Source organism: Euphorbia lathyris, chromosome 3 (assembly GCF_963576675.1).
Source record: "Euphorbia lathyris chromosome 3, ddEupLath1.1, whole genome shotgun sequence".
In the NCBI taxonomy this organism is placed as follows: Eukaryota; Viridiplantae; Streptophyta; class Magnoliopsida; order Malpighiales; family Euphorbiaceae; genus Euphorbia; species Euphorbia lathyris.
The window spans coordinates 32,613,941-32,637,693 of record NC_088912.1 but is presented as its reverse complement, the minus strand read 5'-3'; the positions used below and the strand labels follow the sequence as shown (position 1 = coordinate 32,637,693).

The following is a 23,753-nucleotide window of genomic DNA, read 5'->3' as shown; positions in this document are numbered from 1 at the left end:
TTTTTGGCCAAGTAAAGGGGTTATGAACGATTAAGCCTATTTTTGTCCTATAAAAATGACGAGAGTAATCCAATTATGTTGGAGTTGAGTTGATGTATGGAAGCAATCTAAGCTTCGAATAACCCCCTGATAGATCAGGTTGCATTTCATTACTATTGATAATACAAAACTGGCCCCTCTAACTATATGCAGGTAAAAATACTGAAACCGACAAATCCACCTTATGCCTTCTTAAGTGGGCAAATTCGGATCAATGCTAATCATAAGATGAAAAGGATTTCACCCCTGATTAAGGAAAGGAAAGAAACATCCTGTGAAATTTTGGAGTTTCTCTGGAGCCTGAGAATATTCATAAATGAAGAATATTCCTTCATAATTGTATCGAGCGTACATGAATTTTGGTATTATTGACTGACCAAATTGTTGAAAACCAGGGTCATCCAAATTGATAAAATAAAAGATATTTCTTAACTCAACTATTAGGGGAACACCTCTTTCATATTAACCGACAATTGACTATAATCAATAGGGCTAAATGCATCATTGGTCATGTCACTGAACTCGCATGATTGTCTCAAAATGGCCACTCAATTTCAATTTGTCTCAATAAAATCACTAAACTTTGAGTTTTGTCTCAATTAGGTCACTCCGTCGATTTTAGTGGTTGAAACGCATTGAAATAATGACATGGGTTATATGTCAACATGAGTTAACTCAAATCTCTGACTGAAACGAAATGCGACAGCCATGTGTCGGGTATTTTTATGAAAAAAAACTAAATTTTATTTATTTTTTCGTAAAAATAATCGACACGTGATAGTCATGTGACTCATACCACTACAAGAAATTCGGTCTATAACGAGAGTTAATCCCGTCGTTAATTATATATACACCGTCGTTATTAACTTATAACGACCGTATATACCGTCGTCCACCCTCGTTAAAACCTTTGAGGTTAAAAGTATTAACGACGGTATACTGTGTCCCGTCGTTAAAATTAGACAATGACCGTATGTAGCCCGTCGTTGCTACTCAATAATTAAGATAGTAATACCTATCGTTATTAATTGATTTCACCGTCGTTATTAACATATTTTAATGAGTGAATAAATTGTCATTATTTACATAATTCACCGTCGTTATTACGGCATTTTAATGATTGAATAAACTGTCGTTTTTTCTGTTCTTCCCTGTCGTTATTACTAAATTTTAACGAGTGAATATACAGTCATCATTTCCATGAATCACCGTAGTTATTACATTTTAAGTAGTGAATAAATAATCGTTATTTTCATATGGTACCATCATTAGAAATGATATTTACCACTATAATCTGATCGTTATTTCACGAATGTAGTGACACTAAAATTTATTTCAATATTTAATACAATAAAAAATAAATTCAATAATTGAAACATATATAAAATAAATTCAATAAAATAAATCAATTTGTCTTTTTAACAAATTTGAGAACAAAAATACATAGTTATAAATTGATATATGGGTTCTTGTTCTTTTTACAATAACAAAAGAATTCAACTTGTTCGTACATAACATGATATATAATCCATGACGTTTGTAAAGCTACTTCAACAAAATTATTTCAAATCTCCTCTTAGAAGAACAATCCAGCTGAATAGAACAATTTCCTTTTCCTTTCACTGTTACAAATGCAAACATAAAATAATTAAGACAAGGATACATTTAACCTGTTTTTGCATACTAACAATGTCCAAAAGCTTAATAATAAAATATGACGCAGCATTACCGGATAATATGCATCAAGAGGTCCAAGCTTGGCAATAGTAAACAGAGAAAGAAAAAGAAATTAGGCATATAGGAGGCCAGAATAACGGATGCTCAAAAGTCATATATTAGTGAGAGAAGGTTGAAAAAACACTTATATAAGCAGACATTTTCGGGTATAGGTGTCTTTGGTACAATTGTAAATGCTAAGAAGATTACAAAAGTACCTTTGATCCAAATTTTGCATATCCTATCTTCATTACATAACAGCATTGCGACAGGAAATTTGAGTAACATGAACCCGAAATTCTTTTGACAGAGACATGAGGTTATGTAGTAAATTAATATGAGAATAATTAATTGGTTTTTATTTAAACAATACCTTTAGGACTGCTGCAACTGTGCCTGGGGCTTAGAAGCATCCGATAACTGGAACACTGTATTATGCCTATGTGGATCAAATGGCTCATTTACTGGATCAAACTTCTCTATTCCGAATTTTCTAAATATCTGAAATCCAAGAAATCAGAAAACTGTATCAACAACAAATTAATATAAGGCAAATGTCTCCTCCCAAACACCTCCAAATGCACAATGTGAGTAATTTATCATCCAGTATGATTGAGGAAGCAATAACATATACTTACCTCCATAAGCTGCTTTTCAGTCATTTGAACTCGTTCCAAAAGGGTCTTAAGTAATGGAACTGCCCTAGTTGAGCCAATAGATGGGTCGATTTTTGAATAACTTTCTTTAACAACTGAAGAAGCTCTTCCCAAATTATCCTCAACATCTAGTAGACTCTTTGCAAAGTTCTGCACCAAATTCATGGAAGATATGCCGTTTCAAATTAAAAAAAAAGAATAACACAAGAATTGTACAATGCAAGCTTAATACAAAAGCAACCAACCATTGTCTTCTCTAGATAAATTCAAAGAAAAAAGCAGGTCATCACTGTTCGAAAGAAGCAGGTCCCACACAAACATGCATGGCAAGCTGAAGATCAAACACAACATGGATATCGTGACACGATGGTAGCATTAAAATGAGACACGAAGATTTTTACACTCACCTGCTATTCCATGAAGGGTCAGTCAGAGTTATGCAAAAGCAATTAAGCTCGGGCTAGAAGAAAACTACTGACCAACTAATCAACTGTACCCGAAACCATTTCACTTTGACCTCTGGCAATTGGATTGCATGTTCTTATATTTGTCAAACCAAATGCCTAATAAAAGAAAATTATGCACATGCTCCATAACAAGGCATGGATCAAGGAAAGAGTCAACTAGCTGTGAAAAAAGAGAGCATACCAACCTTGTGCGTGACTGGTTCCATATGGGATCATCCACATATGAACAAGCTCCAAGTTTTAGTTTAATATAGAGAATATCAGAATTAAATGGGTCTTTCTTCTCTCAAAAACTCCAACAAGGTCTATCTGTCAATTAGTAACCTAGGATTATCCTAATATCTTATAAATAATGTGAAATAGAAGTAATGACACACAATATCCTTCAACCTTCAGAAAGAAGCTCTACTGCTTCTATCCAATAACGATGACCACAAACACCTACATGTTTCAATTCAACTGTAAACAGCATATTAAATAAATATTGGCACGAAATATATGCCTATCTGAATCACAGAACTTCTAGCATGCAAAGGCATGAATCTCCCTGCAAAACAAACACCTGCTCCCAAAAACACATGTGAATTCCATTTAGTTGATTCCGCATCAGCAGAGATAACTTCAATGTTGCTTTAGGAGCTGGTGAGATTTGGGGGAAAGAGCCAATGTCCCAATTAACATCACTCAAGTTATTAGCATGAATCAGCATAGTTGTTAGTTATTGAAATCTATAACAGTTTTCCCAGTTAAACTAAATTTATCAGCAATCAAATCAAGATTCTCACCCTCCAACATAGGATATGTAACAAGAAATCTCACACCATTTCTTTGTTGAATCGAATTAGGACAAGCACATCGAATTGGTACATTGATCTGATAATCTTCAGGGTGATACTGACAGCCTCTCAAGTCAGGATTCTCTTGAGACTTTGTGCTTTCACTAGCCCTTCAAAAACATCACAGCCAACAACATTAACCGAATCTCTGCTCAAAAAGTTGTACATCAAAGGAGCGTGAAAGGAGCCACCGTGACATTGGCATTTAATGGGGATGATGATCTCTCTCCCAACAGGTAGATTTATTGGATTTTCTTCCTTAAAATGGTTAGTTTCAAAAGGAGATCAAATTGGGTTAAACTGAAGAGAGAAGGTATGGAAGTGATTGAGTGGAAATTGTGTTGAGCTCTGTAGACTATATAAGTTTTGCAATCCAAGTCACTTGAGTTGCAAATGTAGCCCTGCACTTGTGATTGAGATGAAATACAGTTAGAGCCCTGCACTTGTGATTGATGAGAGAGCAAGGAAAGATGAATTTGTATAGAGAGAGCACGGTAAAATAGATAATTGGTGAGGTTAGAAGACTATGTTCTGAGTGGAAAACTTGGAAGAAAATAAAAGCAACAAAAATGGCCACCCAGCCAGCCTTCAAAATCAGTTCCTCTATCCCAATATAACATCATATTATAATCTTTGACATAACAACATTTTCCTGGTAGATATCAATTTTTAAACTCATCTGACATATTTAGGATTAATACAAAGAGAGTGAGAGATGTAACCCCATATTATAATTAATATGAAATTCAACAATTAAGCATGAATTCAATGTGTACATGATACAGGCAGGTGAGTTTATAATCTAATAACTACATGGCTTTTCCACTATGATTGCTTAAATTAATGATAATTAAAAATTGGTTAATGATTGATGGCTTTGATTTTATTTTATTTTTTGACACAATAAATGGTTCAATAACACAAGAGATGGTTAAGCTTAATTACTCTCTTATTCACACACAATAATTAGAAAAGGTTTACAATATCAGCACCCTAGTACAGATAAACCACGAAAAATAGGACCCAAAAATTCATGTCTACTGCATTAATTACATTGAGGGCTTAAAAGCCTATACTAGTTTAACAAACTGAATTGAAAACATAGATATTCCATAGCAAATAACAGATTAAAATTGAATAACAAGTACTAAGTAAACAATTTGAGTTAAGTGCAAGTAATAAAATATTAGAAACATGGAATGGGGGCTACAAATCAGCCACTGGTGAAAGCTTTTATTTGATATAAGAGATATTTACAAAATAAGGGCTGATGAAAAAGAATAAATTGATAGAAAGAACTTTAAACGCCAATACAAAAGTAAGAAGAAAATGAAAATCAACAAAATTTAGTCTAGAGCGAGTTCTTGAAATGGAGCAATTTAATACCAAGGATGAAGGATCCATACTATTTGAGTTAGAGAAACATCAATTCAATAATTAATTTATCTCTAATAATTAACAAAACAAAATTAAATTAATTAACTAACAGCAATCCCTAATTTAACTAAAACAAAAATACACAAGAAAACCCCTAAATAAGAAAAACAACTAACCTACCTCACTCCAGTCGCCGATCGTCTGCTCCTCGTCTCCATCGATATCCAGTCGCCGGTCGTCTGCTCCTCATCTCCGATCGATGGTTCTGCGCATATCATGCCTCTCTACGGTCGACGTGGTTGGGATTGGTTTTGCTCAGCTCCTCTGCTCTCTATCTCTGGCGCTATCGGTGTGGGAGGCGTTGGAGATGGGAATAGCTTGGTTGCGTGTGCCGATAGAATCCTTCATCTAGGAGAAAAGGGCTAAAGGATTTAGCAAAGGGCTAAGAGATTGGCTAAGGGAATTGAAAAATTGTTAAGAAACCAAACGGTTTTGCGATTGCAAATTTCATTAGTGTTAATGAATTTAGGGTTTGAAAGTGTTTGGGGTTTAAGTGACTCTAATTATCAGGGAGTAATTTTAGCAAAAGGAAAGATCATTAGAGCTAAATAAAAAAATTGAAAAAAAGTTCTAATTTTTTTTTTTTATGTTTAGCGCCAAAACTATGAAGACTTAGTGGGAGGGTAGTTGAATAAACAATGCCTGTTTTTTCGTGTGGATAATAAATGGTATTATCAATAACGAGAGTAATACATGTTAATAACAACCAATTTATTTCTGGTCGTTAATATTATAATATTTGACGAGAGTAATTTTTTACTCACGTAGAAAAGCATTTTTAGCGAGAGTATCAGAAGTACCTTCGTTAAATTTGGTCGTTATAGAATGAATTTCTTGTAGTGTACGTAGATATCATGTGTCATTTCGGTTAGAAATCTGAATTGTCTCATATTAACATATCACTTATGTTATCATTTCGGTGTTTTTTAATTACTGAAATCGTCAGAGTGGTCTAATTGAGACAAAACTCAAAGTTGAGTGATTTTATTGAGACATATTGAAGCTGAGTGACCATTTTGAGATAACCATGTAAGTTCAGTGACCAATGGTGCATTTAACCCATAATCAATATGCATATTACAAAAAATCTCCATGGCAGTGTTTATTCGAGAACATCTGAATAAGGACAAGTGGCAGAAGAAAAGGCGCGTAGCAGAATCGGTTTTGTCTACTTCTCTTCAAAAACTAACTGGTAATACCTCACAGTGAATGAGGCCTAAACTTATTAAAGCTTCATATCTGTCTATCACTTTTCTAAGTGATGGTAAAGGTGATGAGGTTAACCCATTACATTAGCGAAGAAAGATAATAGGATGGAATAATCCGAAAAAAGGTTCTTTTATTCGCGCCTCCTAAACCTGATCTAAGTTATATGCTAACAACAATAGCAAACAACAAACCAAGCTAGAATAGCTAGCTTGGTTTTTATAGAACTCTTTTTATTTTAGTGCACCAAGGGTAATTCAATGTTGCCACTCTTTTTGTCACTAACAAAACACTCTATAACCTATGCCAACTTTATGCTAAAAAAGGATAAACAATTGCACCAAGTTGGAAAGCATGAAACTAAAGTAAATATAAGGACTAGATGATGTTAATTTCTGCTATTTGGAAAGCGACTCCTCCTCATGTGATTACTCTCATTATTAATGCCATTTTTCCTTGTAGAAGGGTAGTTATAATTGCATTTTTGTGATTAATATAATAACGAAGCTTTGTGGAAGTATATAAATAATATTGGATGCTCTTTTGATTCAAATCTATTTATGTCTGATAGCAATGAATCTTAGGTTAGTTACTATTAGTATAATGCACATTGTTTTGTGAAATTAGTTAGTCTGCATAACAATAGATTAAGCAGAAAATCTAGAACTTAGAAAACTTATTAACACCATTTGAAAATCTAGTAACTAAAATTGCATTTCAAATATCTAAACACAAGGAAATGCATATAATAAAAACTTAGCAACCAATAACACATGAACAAGACTAATATCTAAGCATCAAAGTATGTTCACATTGTAGATCAACAACCTAAGTGCATAATAAAGAATACAACAAACCTAATATTTGTTTCAGTAGTAAGAAGCATTGTACCCGAAATTAGTAAATAAGTTCGCAGTTATTGTTGCAAACTCCATTATCTCAGAAATCACCCCATCGCCTCAACGCAAGTTGCTGACTTGAATAAGTTGTACATGGAGAACCCAGAGTGGCTTCTGGCCATCAATGGTACGTATGCCAATCCATAGTTGTTTTGTAACCCTTCCTGGTTTCTTCTGTGTATTTCTAATGATTCTTCTTGGATGATAACGTACATGTCCTCTCGATGGTAACTTCTTCACATGGTCGATCAGGATGAAAGGCCCCCAATACACCCCATATGAAAGGGGTGTATTTGAAATCAGAATGAGCTACCCTCCGGATTTCCCAAACAGACCTGCAAGAGTAATATTAACTCAGATCAGTAAGATATAATCACCTACATGAAACATACACTAATAAATCTCTCCTCTTATTCTCAGTTTTGGTTACAGAATAGGATATATCATCCTAACGTGGCTCCTCAGGGGTCGATTCAACTTCCCCGTATCCTTAATAACCATCGCTTTTCCACTGCCACGGTATAATGCAACCATTTATCTATTTCATTTGATAAACATACAACATCATATTTTTGTTCTAATTATTCTATGCATTTTGTAGTATATGTGGCACATATATGATCTACTTCTACAGCCCCACAGTGAGGAGCCATATACTGGGCAAGAAGCAGTTGCTGAGCAATACCGCAGCAACAGGGAAGAGTATGAGGGGATCGCCCGGATATGGACTGAGGAGTATGCAAAGTGGATATGAGGGTGTCCAAATCTCCTAAACTATCTTGGCTAAGAGAAAGGAGAATCGGAAGGCAATGTGAGCTCCAAATGTGGTTCTCATTCCAATTCCAAATTTCTTTTCTATAGTCAAAATAGTTAAGGAGCTTTGGACCTTTAATTCCCCCCCTTTTGTAATATATAACGTAGAGCTTTGTGCTCCTAAACTGGCCCTTTTATAATGCTCATTCCACTTGGTAATGAGGGTTATGATGCTGTCACCACAAAGGACTCTGTTTGTGCTGAATATGAAGGATGTTCAAATCTCCTAAAACTGTCTTGGCTAAGTGAAAGGAGAATTGAAAGGCAATGTGATATCCAAATGTGGTTCTCATTCCAATTCCAAATTTTCCTTTCACTAGTCAAAACAATTAAGGAACTTTGGACTGTGAATTACAACCGAAAGGCAACACTCATCCCCCCTTTTGTAATATAACGTAGAGCTTTGCTATTCAGTTTGTATGTATGTGCAAGTAGACTAAACTGACCCTTTTACGATGCTCCTTCCACTTGAGGTGTACTTGTGGTACTCTAAACTTGGTAATAAGGTTTATGATGCTATCAAAATCAGGGACTCTGTTTGTGCTGAATGCATCATAAACCTATCACCATGTTTAATGTTGTTGTTATGATATCAAACCGAGTGGAAAGGAATATAGTAAGAGTATGGCTAATGCACATACATAACCCTTTATGTAGAGCTTGTTATTTAGTTCGTATGTATATGTATATTCTATCTAATCAAAATATATCTTATCAATTGCAAGCCATATCAGTACATGCAATTAGCCTAAATTTACCCTTTAATACATGCTTCATACATGCTCAATAACCCTTTTACAATGTTCCTCTAATACTTGATGCATGATGAATAAGCTACATGCCCAAATGAACAATCGTACACATACTCATACAGAACCTCAAATATAAACATCAACAGAACATCATACATAAACATGTTTCATACACATATACATACTCAATCACTTCTAGCAGTATAACTCATAGGTGTAAGAGTAGTGCCATTCTCAATGAACATTCAAAGCTTTAGAGTATGCCTAATCAGCCATATGCTTAATGATCATTCATACATAAACTCTATGAGTCCTAGCTTCCTAAATAGTTATATCTAACCAATCAGTTCATACCAATCATTTCATCATCACCCACAACATTATACATATATGTAATCATTCGGTTCAAACCCACATAACAATATATATACTAAATCAGGCTAGTTTCCTAAATAAATGAGTTCTAGGTTCCAAAACAGTACATCAAACATACACAATCACTTCTAAAGGCATGACCAATCAGTTCAAACCAACATAACATTAATATATATTCAGTAAGTTAAATAAATCTTCCCATATGCTAAAGGCATGAACCGATTGACAATCTCTCCAGTCAGCCTTCCCATGTACTGAAGCATGCTTACTATCCCTGCAAATAGTGTTCAAATAAAAAGGAATCAGATGAGTTCATACCATTTACTGTATCGGGCACTGTCTTGCCCTAGATTAAAAAAGATAAAGACCCAAGCTTTACAGCAGTGAATCTACATACAATAAAATCAGTGTAACTAAGCGAGAGATCTAAACCTTTCAACGATAGGTCTGAAAATCATAAAATCATTATACCAGCTGCTGAAATCGACATAAACCAAAGTAAATCGGATGAGGAAAAGATAGAGTAAGGAACAATGATACTCTAATACAGCTAGGAACGAAGAAAATATGGCTTATCAGTACCGTGTTTCGAGCTCACCCAGTGATTGCATGTTCAAATCAACCATGGAGATAGAGCGGGATGAGAGGGATGAGAGGGATGAAGCTTGCGTAACCTAAACTGGGGTTTGGGATTCAGAGGGGGTTTATATATCAGCTGAAATTTCAGTCAAATGATATAGAGTGCCTAAAATTTGGTATGACCGTGTAAGTGAAATTTCATTTGCCGCTTTTTGTTTTTGGCATACAATGACATTCATTTATTAGAAGTGTCATTTGTTGAGCGCATCAAATTTAACGAAAACGCGTGTTTTCTTTGGATAACAGGATTTCTGTAATCGTAATGTCATCTGAGAATCGAGCGCATTTTTTCGCCTTAAGATGACATACAGTTAAAATAATGTCACGAAAAATATTCAGACGACACGAAAACAAATGTCTGTCATGTATCTTGTGACATGTGAAAGGGAAAATGGCATAGAGATTTTAGGGATTAATTTGAATTCTGTAGAACTCTTAGATATAGTACGGATAAAATAATCTTTTTTATAGATAAATATAATAATATAATTAAAATTAATATATTATATTCTATTTTTTATCAGTAAAAAAATGAGGAAGTGACATCTCAGCTCCATCGTTATTGTTTTAATTTTATATATATATATATATATATATATATATATATATATATATATATATATATAAGGGTGAGATCCAGCGTGACAGGGTCTTAAGTTGTGACAATAAGCTTATTGTGTGACACAACAAAACTACGTCGTTTTGGCAATAAAATTCAAACAAAAAACACGCGTCAATTCTCCTCTGTTCTTCACAGGAAAAACGTGCGAATCAAACTCATTCTTCCATCTCCCAAATATCACCACCCAAATTAGCGAAAAGCTGACTTCTACAAATTTTATTATACGGAAAACACAGATACTGTCTCTGATTAAGGCTCAATGGTTGGCACGTCATCTAGATGCAACCAAAATTCCCCCACCCAATGAGCTACGCACCGGAGCTGTCAATCCGACATATAAGACCTTGGAACAGTTGGATCAACAAGTCCTTAGTTGGATCATCAACTCCTTGTCTGCAAGCATTCTTCCTTATACCGTTGGTGCTGAAACGGCTAAAGATGCTTGGAACAAATTGGTTAAAGCCTTCTCAACCAGTTCCTGACCTCAAATTCGTGATCGCAAGCACATATTGCACAATCTCAAATGAGAAAATAATTCCATTACTGACTATTTACAAACTGCAAAACATCTCAGTGATCAATTGACAGCATTCAAGAATTAATTCTCGAATGATGATCTTATGGAGGCTACACTTAAAGGGCTCGACCCAACATACAAACCCTTTGTGAGAGCTTTATAGGCGAAACTTGAATCTATCCATTTTGATGACCTAATTTACCTACTATTCAGTAAAGGAATGTAGTTAGCCCGAGAAGCCCCAATTTCAACATTCACTCATTTAGTGAACTTTCCTGCTCGAAACAGCCCATGTGGCCATCAGAGAGGTCGTGGAAATTACTCCAGCAATTTTTTTTTTTTTTGCAAGAAAGATGTTTGTGTTAAAGTAGGGGTTCTCTATCGATATAGTATATATAGGAAAATTGTCAACCCACAATCAGAAATAAACACGTAGCTTCATAACTAAGCTAATTTAGAAATAGAGGTGTTTGTATTATTGTATATGTGAATTTACATTTAAATTAATCCATAAAATCTCTCTAATTCTCTGCATATTTATATATAATACAATAACGATGGAGCTGAGCTGTCACTTCCTACTTTTTTAGTGATAAAAAATTCAATATAATATATAATATATTAATTTCAATTATATTAAGATATTTATCTATAAAAATATTATTTTATCCGTACTATCTCTAAGAGTTATACAGAATTTAAATTAATCCCTAAAATCTCTCTAATTCTCTGCATATCTATAAAACAGTAACAATGGAGCTAAGGTGTCACTTACTCATTTTTTAGTGATAAAAAATATGATATAATATATTGATTTTAATTATATTATTATATTTATCTATAAAAATATTATTTTATTTGTACTATATCTAAGAGTTCTACAGAATTTAAATTAATCCCTAAAATCTCTCTAATTCTCTGCATATATATATATATATATATATATATATAGGGGTGAGATCCAGCGTGACAATGGCTTAAGTTGTGACAATGAGCTTATTGTGTGACATAACAAAACTACGTAGTTTTGATGACAATTAAAAAGGGCAAGGTGGCAAATTAGTAAATAAAATGAAAGAGAGGATAGAGAAAATTGTTTTATTTTTTTTCTTTAAAATATATTTTCCCGACATCTCTAACATCGTTTTTCGAAATTTTTTATACTATTAGACTCGTCTAAATTAGACGGTCGTTTTAATATCCTCGAAGCTCAAGTAAAAAAAATTCCGGTGAACGGAATCCGGGTGGGCGTTTTCCGGCGAGAAAAAAAGTACCCAGAAAATTCTCAAATAATTCCAGAAAATGTAAAACATTATTCTAAGAAACTTTAATTCTTGGGTCGAAATAGGATTTCTTACGGTTTAGTCCCAATAAACCTTTTTCCTTAATTTTATCCATTTTACATGTTTCAACAATTTGTTGGGACTATACCGTAAGAAATACCACTTTGACCCAAGAATTAAAGTTTCTTAGAATAATGTTTTACATTTTCTGAAATTTTTTGAGAATTTTCTGGGCACTTTATTTCTCACCAGAAAACGCCCACCCGTATTCCGTTCACCGGAATTTTTTTTACTTCAGCTTCAGGGATCTTAAAATGACCGTCTAATTTAGACGAATCTAATAGTAGAAATTTTTTTGAAAAACAAGGTTAAAAATATCGGAAAAATGTATTTTAAAGAAAAGAAATAAAACATTTTTCTGTTGGAACAATACAAGTATTATGTTGGAACAAATGGTACACTGATTTGGAAGAATGTAAGTAAGACAAAAAACGTGTCCAGAAAATTATCAAAAAATTCGAAAACATGTAAAACATAATTTTAAGAAACTTTAATTCTTGGCTCAAAGCGAAATTCCTTACAATTTTGACCCAATAAATTGTTGAAGCATATAAAATGGATAAAATTAAGGAACAAGTTTTATTGGGACTAAACCGTAAGAAATCCCACTTCGACCCAAGAATTAAAGTTTCTTAGAATAATGTTTTACATTTTTTGGAATTTTTTTAGAATTTTCTGGCCACTTTTTTTCTTGCCAGAAAACGCCTACTCGGATTCCGTTCACCGGAATTTTTTTTACTTGAGCTTCAGGGATCTTAAAATGACTTTTTAATTTAGACAAGTCTAATAGTATAAAAATTTTCGAATAATGATGTTAGAAATGTCAGAAAAATGTATTTTAAAGAAAAGAAATAAAACAATTTTCTGTTGGAACAATATAAGTATTATGTTGGAACAAATGGTATATTGATTTGGAACAACGTAAGTAGGACAAAAAATGTGTCCAGAAAATTATCAAAAAATTCCAAAAGATGTAAAACATTATTTTAAGAAACTTTAATTCTTGGCTCAAAACGAGATTCCTTACAGTTTTTACCCAAAAATTGTTGAAGCATGTAAAATGGATAAAATTAAGAAAAAATTTTTATTGGGACTAAACCGTAAGAAATATCGCTTCGACCCAAGAATTAAAGTTTCTTAGAATAATGTTTTACATTTGCTAGAATGTTTTGAGAATTTTCTAGACACTATTTTGATTGCCGGAAAACGCCCACCCGGATTCCGTTCACCGGAATTTTTTTTACTTGAGCTTCATGGATCTTAAAATGACCGTTTAATTAAAACGAGTCCAACGGTATAAATTTTTTTTGAAAAACGAGGTTGGAAAAGTTGGAAAAATCCATTTTAAAGAAAAAAAATAAAACAATTTTCTCTTTCCTTTTATTTACAAATTTGCCACCTCCTTTTGGTTAATTACAAAATTAGTCTTTGTCACACAATAAGGCTTGTCGCACCATAAGCAATGTGTGACACCTGATCTCTCATATATATATATATATATATATATATATATATATATATATATATATATATATATAAGAGATCAGATGTGACACATTCCTTATGGTGTGACAAGGCTTATTGTGTGACAACAGTGGCTTTTTAGTAATTGTGTAAAAAATGGAGGGGTATATTTGTAATTTTACGCGCTTAGTATAAATAGTTATTAAGTTAGGGGTATATTTGTAATCTCCTATATTTCTGTCATTTTTTCTTCTCCGGTGATTCTCTGATATTTCTTTCGTTCTTTCTGGTTGCGCCGTTTCATTTCCGATCGTGTTTTTGTTGAGTTTTTGGTTGGATTTCTTTGTTTCGTCTCGCATTTTGTGTTTGTTGGAAGATATCGGTGAGTTCCTGTATGTTTTTGTGTTTGTTTTGTTTGTTTTTATGTTTTTATGTTTGTTCATTTGCCTTCGTTTTTTTTTTGTTGAATATTTATGGCTCTGATTTCCTATATTTTTTTCTTTATCGGTAGGTTCGGCTCTCTGTTTGTGTGTTTTTGAAGTTATCGGTGAGTTTCTCTGTGTTTTCTTTGTTCATTTTAGATTTTTGTGTTATGCATGTTCTTCGTTTTTTTGTTTATATGTGTTGTTTAGGTTTTGTATTTTGTTTTTGTTTTGTTTGTTGTTTTTTAGGGTTTCAACGACATTTTATTGTGTTTTTTCATTCTTTGCGTCTATCATTTGTTGGTTTTGTGACTTGTATATGTGTTTTTTTTGTTGTTTTTCAGTATATATCAGAATGTCAAAAGCTACTTCTAGTAGGGAAGATAGTTTGCCTGAGCATGTTATTGATCCTGCGTTGCTTCGTGCTATAAACTCTGATTATATGGAGGTTGATGACGACAGGTACTATTTTATGTTTTTATGGAACAATATATGCATTCTTTATGAACAATATATGTATTCGTTTGGAACAATGTATGTTTTTGTATGGAACTATATATGTATTCGTTTCGAACAATATATGTATTCGTTTGGAACAATATATGTATTCATTTGGAACATTTTATAAGTTCGTTTGTAACTATATATGTATTTTGTTGATCTAGTATTGTTGTTAATTTTGTTATTTTTTATGCTTCAAGGGTTTCTGAAAAGAATAGTGAAGAAGGAAGTAAACAGAGATTTTTGAAGAAATCTCATGCTTTGAAGAAAAAGTCATCAAATATTGGTGTTCCTGTTGATGAAAGTTCTTCTGATGCTCTGAAGGATGTAGAAAGTTGTTCTGATGCTGATGAAAGTTCTTCCGAAGATCGTGATAATCTGAATGATCCTGATTTTGTTATCAGTGCGAGTACACCATCTGAAGAACAAGCACATGATGAATATGTTGTTTCTGGTTGTGTTGGAAAGAAAAGAAAAGTTTGAGTTCATTTGAAAGGAGATGGTTCTTCTAGGTTGAAGATGAAGAAGGTTGAGGTTGTGAAAGTATCTGGTCGTTCTAGATTGAAAAGGAATAAAGTTGAGGTTGTGAAAGGAGTTGGTTCTCCTAGATCTGTGAACTGTGATTGTGGAAGAAGGATTGTGAAGAAGGATAGTTGCTATTCTGTTATGGAGCAGGATTTATCTGGTGTAGTATTGAATCAGAGGGTGCGTCCAACAGCATTTATTAAGTTTGTTAAAACTATGCCAGAGACACACAAAGCTGCCATTAGGAAGATAGGGTTTGGTGGTTTTTTGTGTCTGGATATTGGGAAGCTTAATGAAATTTTTTGTGGCAAGGTTGTGGATTCTGTTGATCCTGACAGATGCTGCTTTATTCTTCCTGGTAATGACCGGATTGATTTGAGTGAAGAGGATTTCCATTGTGTTTATGGCCTGCCATGTGGAGGAAAGGAAATTAAGGAAGCGGATAGTAACAGTGGGGATAGTTGGTGTAATTTTTTAAACACTTAGAGGAAGTCTTTTGGTTTAAGTAGTGGCAGTCCTAAGGATAAAGATGTGCTTTGTAGGCTGAAAAATCTGTTGGAAGTGGATGTTTGTGATGAGTTCATTTGGAACTTCATTGTTATTGTTGTTAATTCTTACATTCGTTCAAACAAGAATAGGGCGTTGTACAATAAGTTTTTATTCAGTTGCATGAATGTGAATGAAATTTCGAAGTTAGATTGGTGCCAGTTTAGTTTTAAGCATCTTATAGATTCTGTTCGTTCTTTCAAGAACGATTCTAAACCATATTTTTTCACAGGCCCTCTTCCATTTATACTGGTAATTGTTTTAATATGTTGGAATTTATTTTGAATAATTTATGTATTTGCTTATAATTTGTTTTTCTCATTTTTTTTATTGTAGATGTGTTATTTTGATCGTTTGCAACGTGGGGTTGATTTGAGGCCACGTTCCTTTCCACTAACTTCTGTGTGGAATAATGTTCTAATCTCTGAAAGAATTAAGTTGGAAAAAGCCAGTGGTTTTGGCAAGGGAATTGTGTTGAAGAGATTAGTGAAATCTGAAGCAGAGGTAGAATGTGAAGGGCCTAATGTTGAAGGTAAGAAGAAGAAGAAGAGAGAAGAAGAGAAGAAGAAGAAGCATATAGAAGAAGGAGAAGAAGAAGATACTCAAGAAGGAGTTTCTGGTTGTCCCAGTCATTTCATGGTATGCATCTGTGTTTTTCTTTTATATAGAAGTTTGTGTTTCGTTTTGATAAATTAGTAAATAATGTTTTTATAAATGCAGGAATTCACTGTCAGGTTTAAATCAGTGGCTAGAAAGTTAGCTAATGTTGTAACTGAGATGTATATGTTGGTGGATGAAGCTGAAAATATGTTTGATGAGAATGACTTACCTGTACGGATGAATACATTTGTTAAAAACATTTTTACTAAGTACAGAGTTAGTAAGGAAGAGAGGATGAGCCAGCGTTCTGAGCGAATGCCAGCAAGTGAGCATTCGGGAAGATTATCTAATGAATCTGATGAGGATAATGAATTTTTTAATCTGCCTGGCTTTTGGGAAGAATATAATGCTGTTAATGAAGAATATAACAAGCAGGTACAGAGAAAGATAGCTGAAGGTTTAGAAAAAGAGAGAGGAGGAGCGGAGAAGGAGAAGAATAAGAAGAAGAAGAGAGGAGTAGTGAGAAAAGTTAGAGGGAAAGTAGGGTCATCTGAAGGTCTGAGGTTGAGAATAAAGATGAATTCTGCTCCTCAATTTGAGTTGTTAAGCCAGTCTGTAGTTGATCAATCTGTTTCATCTGAAATGTAATTTATTTATGTTTGAATAATTCCTGTTTTTTGTTTTGGAACATGTCATTTAATATTTGTGGCTTAATTGATATTTTTTTAGGGCTGCTGATATAGTTTCTGGGGCTGGTCCTTTAGTTTGTGTAAATCAAGATGAAGGGGATGAGTTTGTTAATCCTACTGATGAAATTGTGTAAGTTATTATTTTATTGAACAAATGGTTCCGTTTTTTGGAACCTTTATTGTTTATGTGTGGAACATTTTTTTTTTGTTATATATTTGAGTTGTTTTATATTTTCACCAGTGATATCGATGATGCGATTGAGTCAGAGACGTCTGATTCTGATTCTGATTCTGATGATGATATAGACTTGGAGTGTTTGCCTGGAGATGTTCCAGATGAATTTGTCGATATGTGTAGATGGGCTAACAATTATTTATGTAATGGGAGGACGGTTTTTACCACGTTTGAAGATTACATTTTTGGTCATCCGGTGAAAGCAGTTATATTGAGGAAGGATATTCGTGAATTGGCTGATCTAGCTCCAATAGGCTGTGGCCCAATTTTGTATTACGTGAGGTATTTTTTTTTATCTATAATTGCATGTTTGTATTAGTGGTTATATTGTTTTATTTTTTTGAATGGCATGTTTACTGTATATGTTTCGTGTGTGTTTTCTACAGGCACCTTTATGATGTGATTGTGAATAATGATAGATTGGATACCACCTTCTCCCTTATTGATCCAAACATAACTAATCATATTGAAAGAGTTCATAAGATTGGGGAGAAGATCAAGTTTTTGACTGAGAGATATGAACAGTCCGGCAACAAATGTTTGTATCTGATACCGTGAAACAAAGAGTATCCATTATTTGTCTATACTGATGATTTTTTTTTTGTCTAATAATGTATTATAGTTTTACTAATGTGTTTGTTTTCTTCAGTTATCATTGGACTTTGAATGTCATTGATCTTGAGCGGAAACGTGTTTTTCTTTTGGATCCATTGAAAACTCGTTTGGGTTTGGAAAATGATCAATGGAGATATGTTGTTGATGAGTATGTTTAATAATCAAATGCTCTTTTATAATGTATTTTATTTATTGAATGCAATAGTTTGACATATATATGAATTTGTTTTGCAGATCTATTATTTCTTTTTATCATGAGAAGGTTTTGGTAAAATGGATTTGCCCTGTGGTACGTGTTTAATTTGTATGTATTTTTGTGTATTTTTTTATTGTTTTTAAGTTGTTTGTGTTTTATTTTGCAGAATATTCCATCTCAGAAAGATACAAAAAACTGTGAGTATTATGTAATGAAGTATATGGATGATATAGTGTCTGAGAAAGTGTTGAAAATTGACAATATTGTAAGTGTTTATTCTTTGAACAATTGGTGTTTTTTCTTTGAACAATTGGTGTTTATTTTTGGAACAATGAGTTTTTTTTTTGGTAGAAACAGGAAAGAAAACAAACCAACACCGAGACAAAAGCTAACTTGGGATCAGCCTATGAAAGCTAACCCCAACTCTGTCCTCTAAAAGGAGAGAAGAAAGATAGATAGGAGGATCAGAAAGGGTGGAAACACCTAACATCCCCTCGTGCCCAGCCGCCGCCAAGCGATCCGCAATTCGATTTTGTTCTCTGTAGATGTGGCTGAACTCTAAGGACTCAAAGGAGGAGCCAAGACTTCTTATTGCTTTGATAAGGTTCTGGCTACTAAGACAAAAAGCATGATTATTAGAGATCATACTAATAGCCTCCATATTATCAGACTCCACAGCAAGCCTTTTAATACCCAGATTTCTGCCAAGCTTGACTCCAGAAAGAATACCCCAAAGTTCCGCTGAAAAGGATGAGCCCAAACCCAGGTTATGGGTGAATCCAGACAACCAGGCACCTCCCGCGTCCCTGAGCACGCCTCCAGCCGCGATCTTTCCATTGTTGAGACAGGAGCCATCCGTGTTCAACTTAACCACCCCATCCTTCGGCCTACACCACCCAACGAGTTGAACCTCTTTATTCTGGGTAGAATTGGCAAGGGGGTCCCCTTTGAAGCTCCCCGTAATGGTAAGGAGATTTTTAGAGAAGAACTCGGGTAAGTTCTGAATAAAAACAGTCTTCTCACCAAAGATCTCCTCGTTTCTCCACTTCCAAAGGTGGTGGCAGATAATAGGAAATAAAATGTCTCCCTGCTCCATGCTAGCCATTAACCTACCTTTAACCCCATTGGAGAACCAGTCATTCTTAGGGTAGGCAAAGAAGGAGGGGAGAATGTGGTGCGGAAGAACTTTCTGCCAAACCTCCTTACTCTTAGGGCAGTCCCTAAGGGCATGGCACAAAGATTCAACTTGGCCTCTGCATCTACTGCAAGCACCTGAATCCGCCAAGTGACGTCTATGTCTATCCGAATTAGTCAGCAACCTGTCCTTGACTCCAAGCCACAGGAAGCTCCTCATTCGGTAAGGGATTTTCAGAGCCCAAATGGATTTCCAAGTGTCCGAAAGAAGGTCGGATCTGTCAAGAGTAAAAGCTTCAAAGGCAGACTTGCAAGAGTAAGCTCCATTTTTTTGTCAAGGCCCAGCAATGCCTATCCTTGTCCTCCTCAAGGTTACTAATCTTCACTCCCCTGATTCTGAGGAGAGAATCAAGGCTCAAGAAGGAATCAAACATAGACCAAATCCAGTCCCCATCAGAGTCCACCACATCGGCAATCCTCCAGTTGCGGAAATTGCTAGGCGGGGGAGAGCAGCAAACCTCTATAAGAGGTTTATCTCCGATCCAGGTGTCATACCAGAAGCTTATGGACTTACCATTACCCACCTCCAGGCCAACCCCCATGCAGAACTCAGCAAACACAGCACTGAGCCCTTTCCAAAGGAAAGAACAATTGCCAATCCTCTCTTTAGGGCCCCCAAAGATTTTGTCCTTTCGATACTTGCCACAAAGCAATCGAACCCAAAGAGAAGAAGGGTTCTGCCACATTCTCCAGAGGAGCTTCATCAACAAGACCTTATTGTTATCTTTAGCTTGTCTGATGCCAAGACCCCCCTGCTTTTAGGCTGGCAGACCTCCTTCCAAGGGACTAGGTGAATCTTCCTACCCTCTCCAGACTCACCCAAAAGAAAACGTCGGTTGATTTTATCAAGCTCATTGAGAACCGGCTCAGGCAACTTACATGCTTGCATGATATGATTGGGAGCTGCGCAGTTGACAGACTAAATTAAGGTTAGCCGGCCAGCCAAGGAAAGAGAATTGGCCTTCCAACTAGCACACAACCCATTAGTTTTGGAACAATGAGTTTTAATATATGACATTTTGAAGTTATAGTTTTGATGCATTATTTTAATTGTGATATGTTTTTTAGTGGGATAAGTATGCTCGGAGGTCATCTTACGGTGTAGATGTGATGAATGAATTACGTCGAGATTTGGGAGATATTATTTTGAGATATGGTCTTGATAATGAAAATGGTAGAGGAGGTCGTGTAAGGAGGATTGTTAAGGAATCTAAGTACCTCCGTTCTCCTTTTATTTCTCGGCATCCAAAGTTGCTGGATAACATGGATAGTCGTAAAAGGAGGATTGTTGAATTTGCACCGAGTCTTGTTTTAAGCAGGTAAGTTGAAGTTATGTTTGTTATATGAATTTATATGTTATTTTGGCATATACTGATAGTTTTTTTCCTTGTTTTGAAGTGATGTATTTTTCAGTGATGGACAAACCTTTATTGATAAACGGGAGATTTTATCAATGTCTGGTCATGATCATATTGTCAATAATATTGCGGATGCTTGGAGTTCAATTTTGAACACTGAAGAATTGAAGAAATATAATGGAAAACTGAAAAGATTTTTTTTCAGTACATATCCTTTTGTATGTTTCCTAACTTTGTAATTTTGTTTTTTGTTTTCATTCTGTTAATAATTGTTTTGCTAAATGTTGTTTTGATTATTTTGTAGACTCTTCTGTTTTCTGGAGCTAGTAGATCAAGAGAATATAATTTTAAGGAAAGGCTTCAGAATGAACTTTCTTTCTTCAAATTTAAAAACTTGGCTGATGTTGAATTGGTAAGTTTTATGGTGGAACAGCAGCTGTTGAATACTGTTAAATGTATTGAGATACTAATGTTTTTTGGTGTTTATTAGGTGTTTTTCCCTGTTATTTCTCATGGACATTTTTATTTGATTGTTGTCAACAATCTTTCAAAGTCTGTTGAAATATTGGATAATATGACACTCCCTCGAAAAATCAGTCATGCTGATAAGTATGATGATTGTCCAGAACAATTGGTATGTTGTAACTTGATTTATTTCATTCTTTGTTTTTTTTGTATATGTGATAACATATTTTCTGATTTATTTGTTGTAGTTAAAATCCTATGCTCATTTTGTTTTCAAAAATGATGCTTCTTCATTAAAACAAATGTGTGCATACAAAGTGCAAATCCTGAGGATGAAGTGGAGAAGCAATAATAACCACAATGATTGTGGTATTTTTCTTTTGAAGCATATGAAAACATACATTGGTCAGAGTGTGAAGGAGTGGAATATTGGATTGACAAAGAATTCTAAGGTATATCTTGTAAATTCTTTATGTAACAGTTTGTATTACTATTATTCTATTTTATTATATCATTTTTTTTTTGCAGGGAAAAGACTTTAGAAAGCTTAGAATTTTTTATTGCTGGAGCATTCTTTTGAATCCAATAAATCAACTTATTGAAGAAATTGATGAGAAGTCAAAAGAATGGGTTGTTGGAGCTGGATTAAATTTAGAATATCATATTTTTTATGTTAAATTTGTAAATATATTTTAGAATTTGTAAATATACTTTAGAATTTGTATATAAAATTTTATATTTAAAAATGTTTTTCAAATTATGTTTGTTTATTCTTAACAGATGTCAATTTACTCAATATTTAGCATATATAATTCATTTGGAACAGACGTTACATTTATTTTGAACAAATGGTATATTAATTCGGAACAAACTATATAATTACATTGAACAAGTCGTAAAATTTTGTAGAATTCATCTACAGCCTTTTTTCAATACTCACAACCACTTAATGGTACATTAAGTTGGAACAAATGTTATAGTTATAGTAAACAATTTGTACAATTTATGTATACTTTTGGATCAATATAAGAGTATATCCAATGGTTCATACTCACAACCACTTTATATATATCATCCATTTAATAAAACATCATTTGATTAAACAAATTGTGTTGGAACATAGTACTAATTATATTTGAATAGGAAATAATTTTAGATCACATTATAGTAAATAAAAAGAATGTAAATATTTTTGATTGATCAACGTAATATTTATTTCGGAACAACATATGTAATCGGATTGAACAATACAGTTCATGGAATGGAACAAATGGTTCATTATTTCGGAACAAATGATATAGTTACATGGAACAAGTGGTACAATTTGGTAGAATTCAGTATACAGCATTTTTCAATACTCACAACCACTTAATGGTACATTAAGTTGGAACAAATGATATAGTTTTATTAAAGAATTTATACAATTTATGTATACCTTTGGATTAATATAAGAGCATATCCAATGGTTCACACTCACAACCACCTTATATACATTAGCCATTTAATAAACATCATTTTATTAAATAATTTGTGTTGGAACATAGTACTAATTATGATGTAATGGGAAATGAGTTTAGATCACATTAAAGTAAATAAAAAGAATGTAATTATTTCTGATGGAACAATGTAATATTTATTCCGGAACAACATATGTATTCGGATTGAACAATACAGTTCATGGAATGGAACAAATAGTTCATTATTTCGGAACAAATGATATAGTTACATGGAACAAGTGGTACAATTTGGTAGAATTCAGTATACAGCATTTTTCAATACTCACAACCACTTAATTGTACATTAAGTTGGAACAAATGATATAGTTATATTAAAGAATTTGTACAATTTATGTATACGTTTGGATCAATATAAGAGCATATCCAATGGTTCACACTCACAAACACCTTATATACATTAGTCATTTAATAAACATCATTTTATTAAACAAATTGAGTTGGAACATAGTTCTAATTATGTTGTAATGGGAAATGAGTTTAGATCACATTAGAGGAAATAAAAAGAATGTAACTATTTCTGATGGAACAATGTAATATTTATTCCGGAACAACATATGTATTCAGATTGAACAATAAAGTTCATGGAATGGAACATAGTACGTATACCGTTGGAAGAATATAAGAGTATATCCAATTGATCATTAAGTTTGCTTTTGAGGATTCACCCTGTAAAATAGAAAATGAAATGATATAGTTACATTTTTTTCAGTAATAAGGGATCAATAAGTAATCACTGTTTGTTTGAATATAATTAATACATGGTATATGTTTCATTAAAGTTTTAATTGTTAATAAAATGAATACAGATTTATTTTAATCTGATTTTAATTCATACCCTTTGCAATAATAAATAAATGAGGAAATACTTATTGATTCTGATACGAATAGTTTAAGAGACTGATTTACATATTTATATAGGAAATAATACCAATAGTTTAAGAGACTGATTCACAGTTTTAATTTAGTTTGCATTTAATAAATATATTCATGTACGTAATATTCTTAATACTGTTGAGATTCCCAATATACATTTATTTTGAATGAAAAAGCCGTGTTTCATTGGAGGAAAAGTAGAATTTGAAGAGTCTAAATTATTAAAAGCTTCTGAG

The 23,753-nt window shown here is 33.5% G+C and overlaps 1 protein-coding gene across 7 annotated transcripts; it reads right to left on the bottom strand.

Annotated features, from left to right (window-relative positions):
• Positions 1-1,479: 1,479 nt before the first annotated feature.
• On the bottom strand, positions 1,480-5,738 carry LOC136223447 (grpE protein homolog 2, mitochondrial-like). 7 transcript variants are annotated; one of them, XM_066011444.1, is made up of 6 exons: positions 5,272-5,738; positions 2,657-4,115; positions 2,394-2,561; positions 2,129-2,256; positions 1,769-1,795; positions 1,480-1,661 (listed from the first exon to the last, which is right to left on the bottom strand). In XM_066011444.1, the coding sequence occupies exons 2-4, from the start codon at positions 2,657-2,659 to the stop codon at positions 2,131-2,133; spliced, it is 297 nt and encodes a 98-aa protein (XP_065867516.1). In that variant the 5' UTR covers positions 2,660-4,115; positions 5,272-5,738; the 3' UTR covers positions 1,480-1,661; positions 1,769-1,795; positions 2,129-2,130. The 7 variants fall into 7 exon arrangements, 6 of the variants coding, with proteins under 6 accessions (XP_065867516.1, XP_065867515.1, XP_065867518.1 ...); XM_066011443.1 differs by having other exon boundaries at positions 1,480-1,795; XM_066011446.1 differs by lacking the exon at positions 1,769-1,795.
• Positions 5,739-23,753: the final 18,015 nt, after the last annotated feature.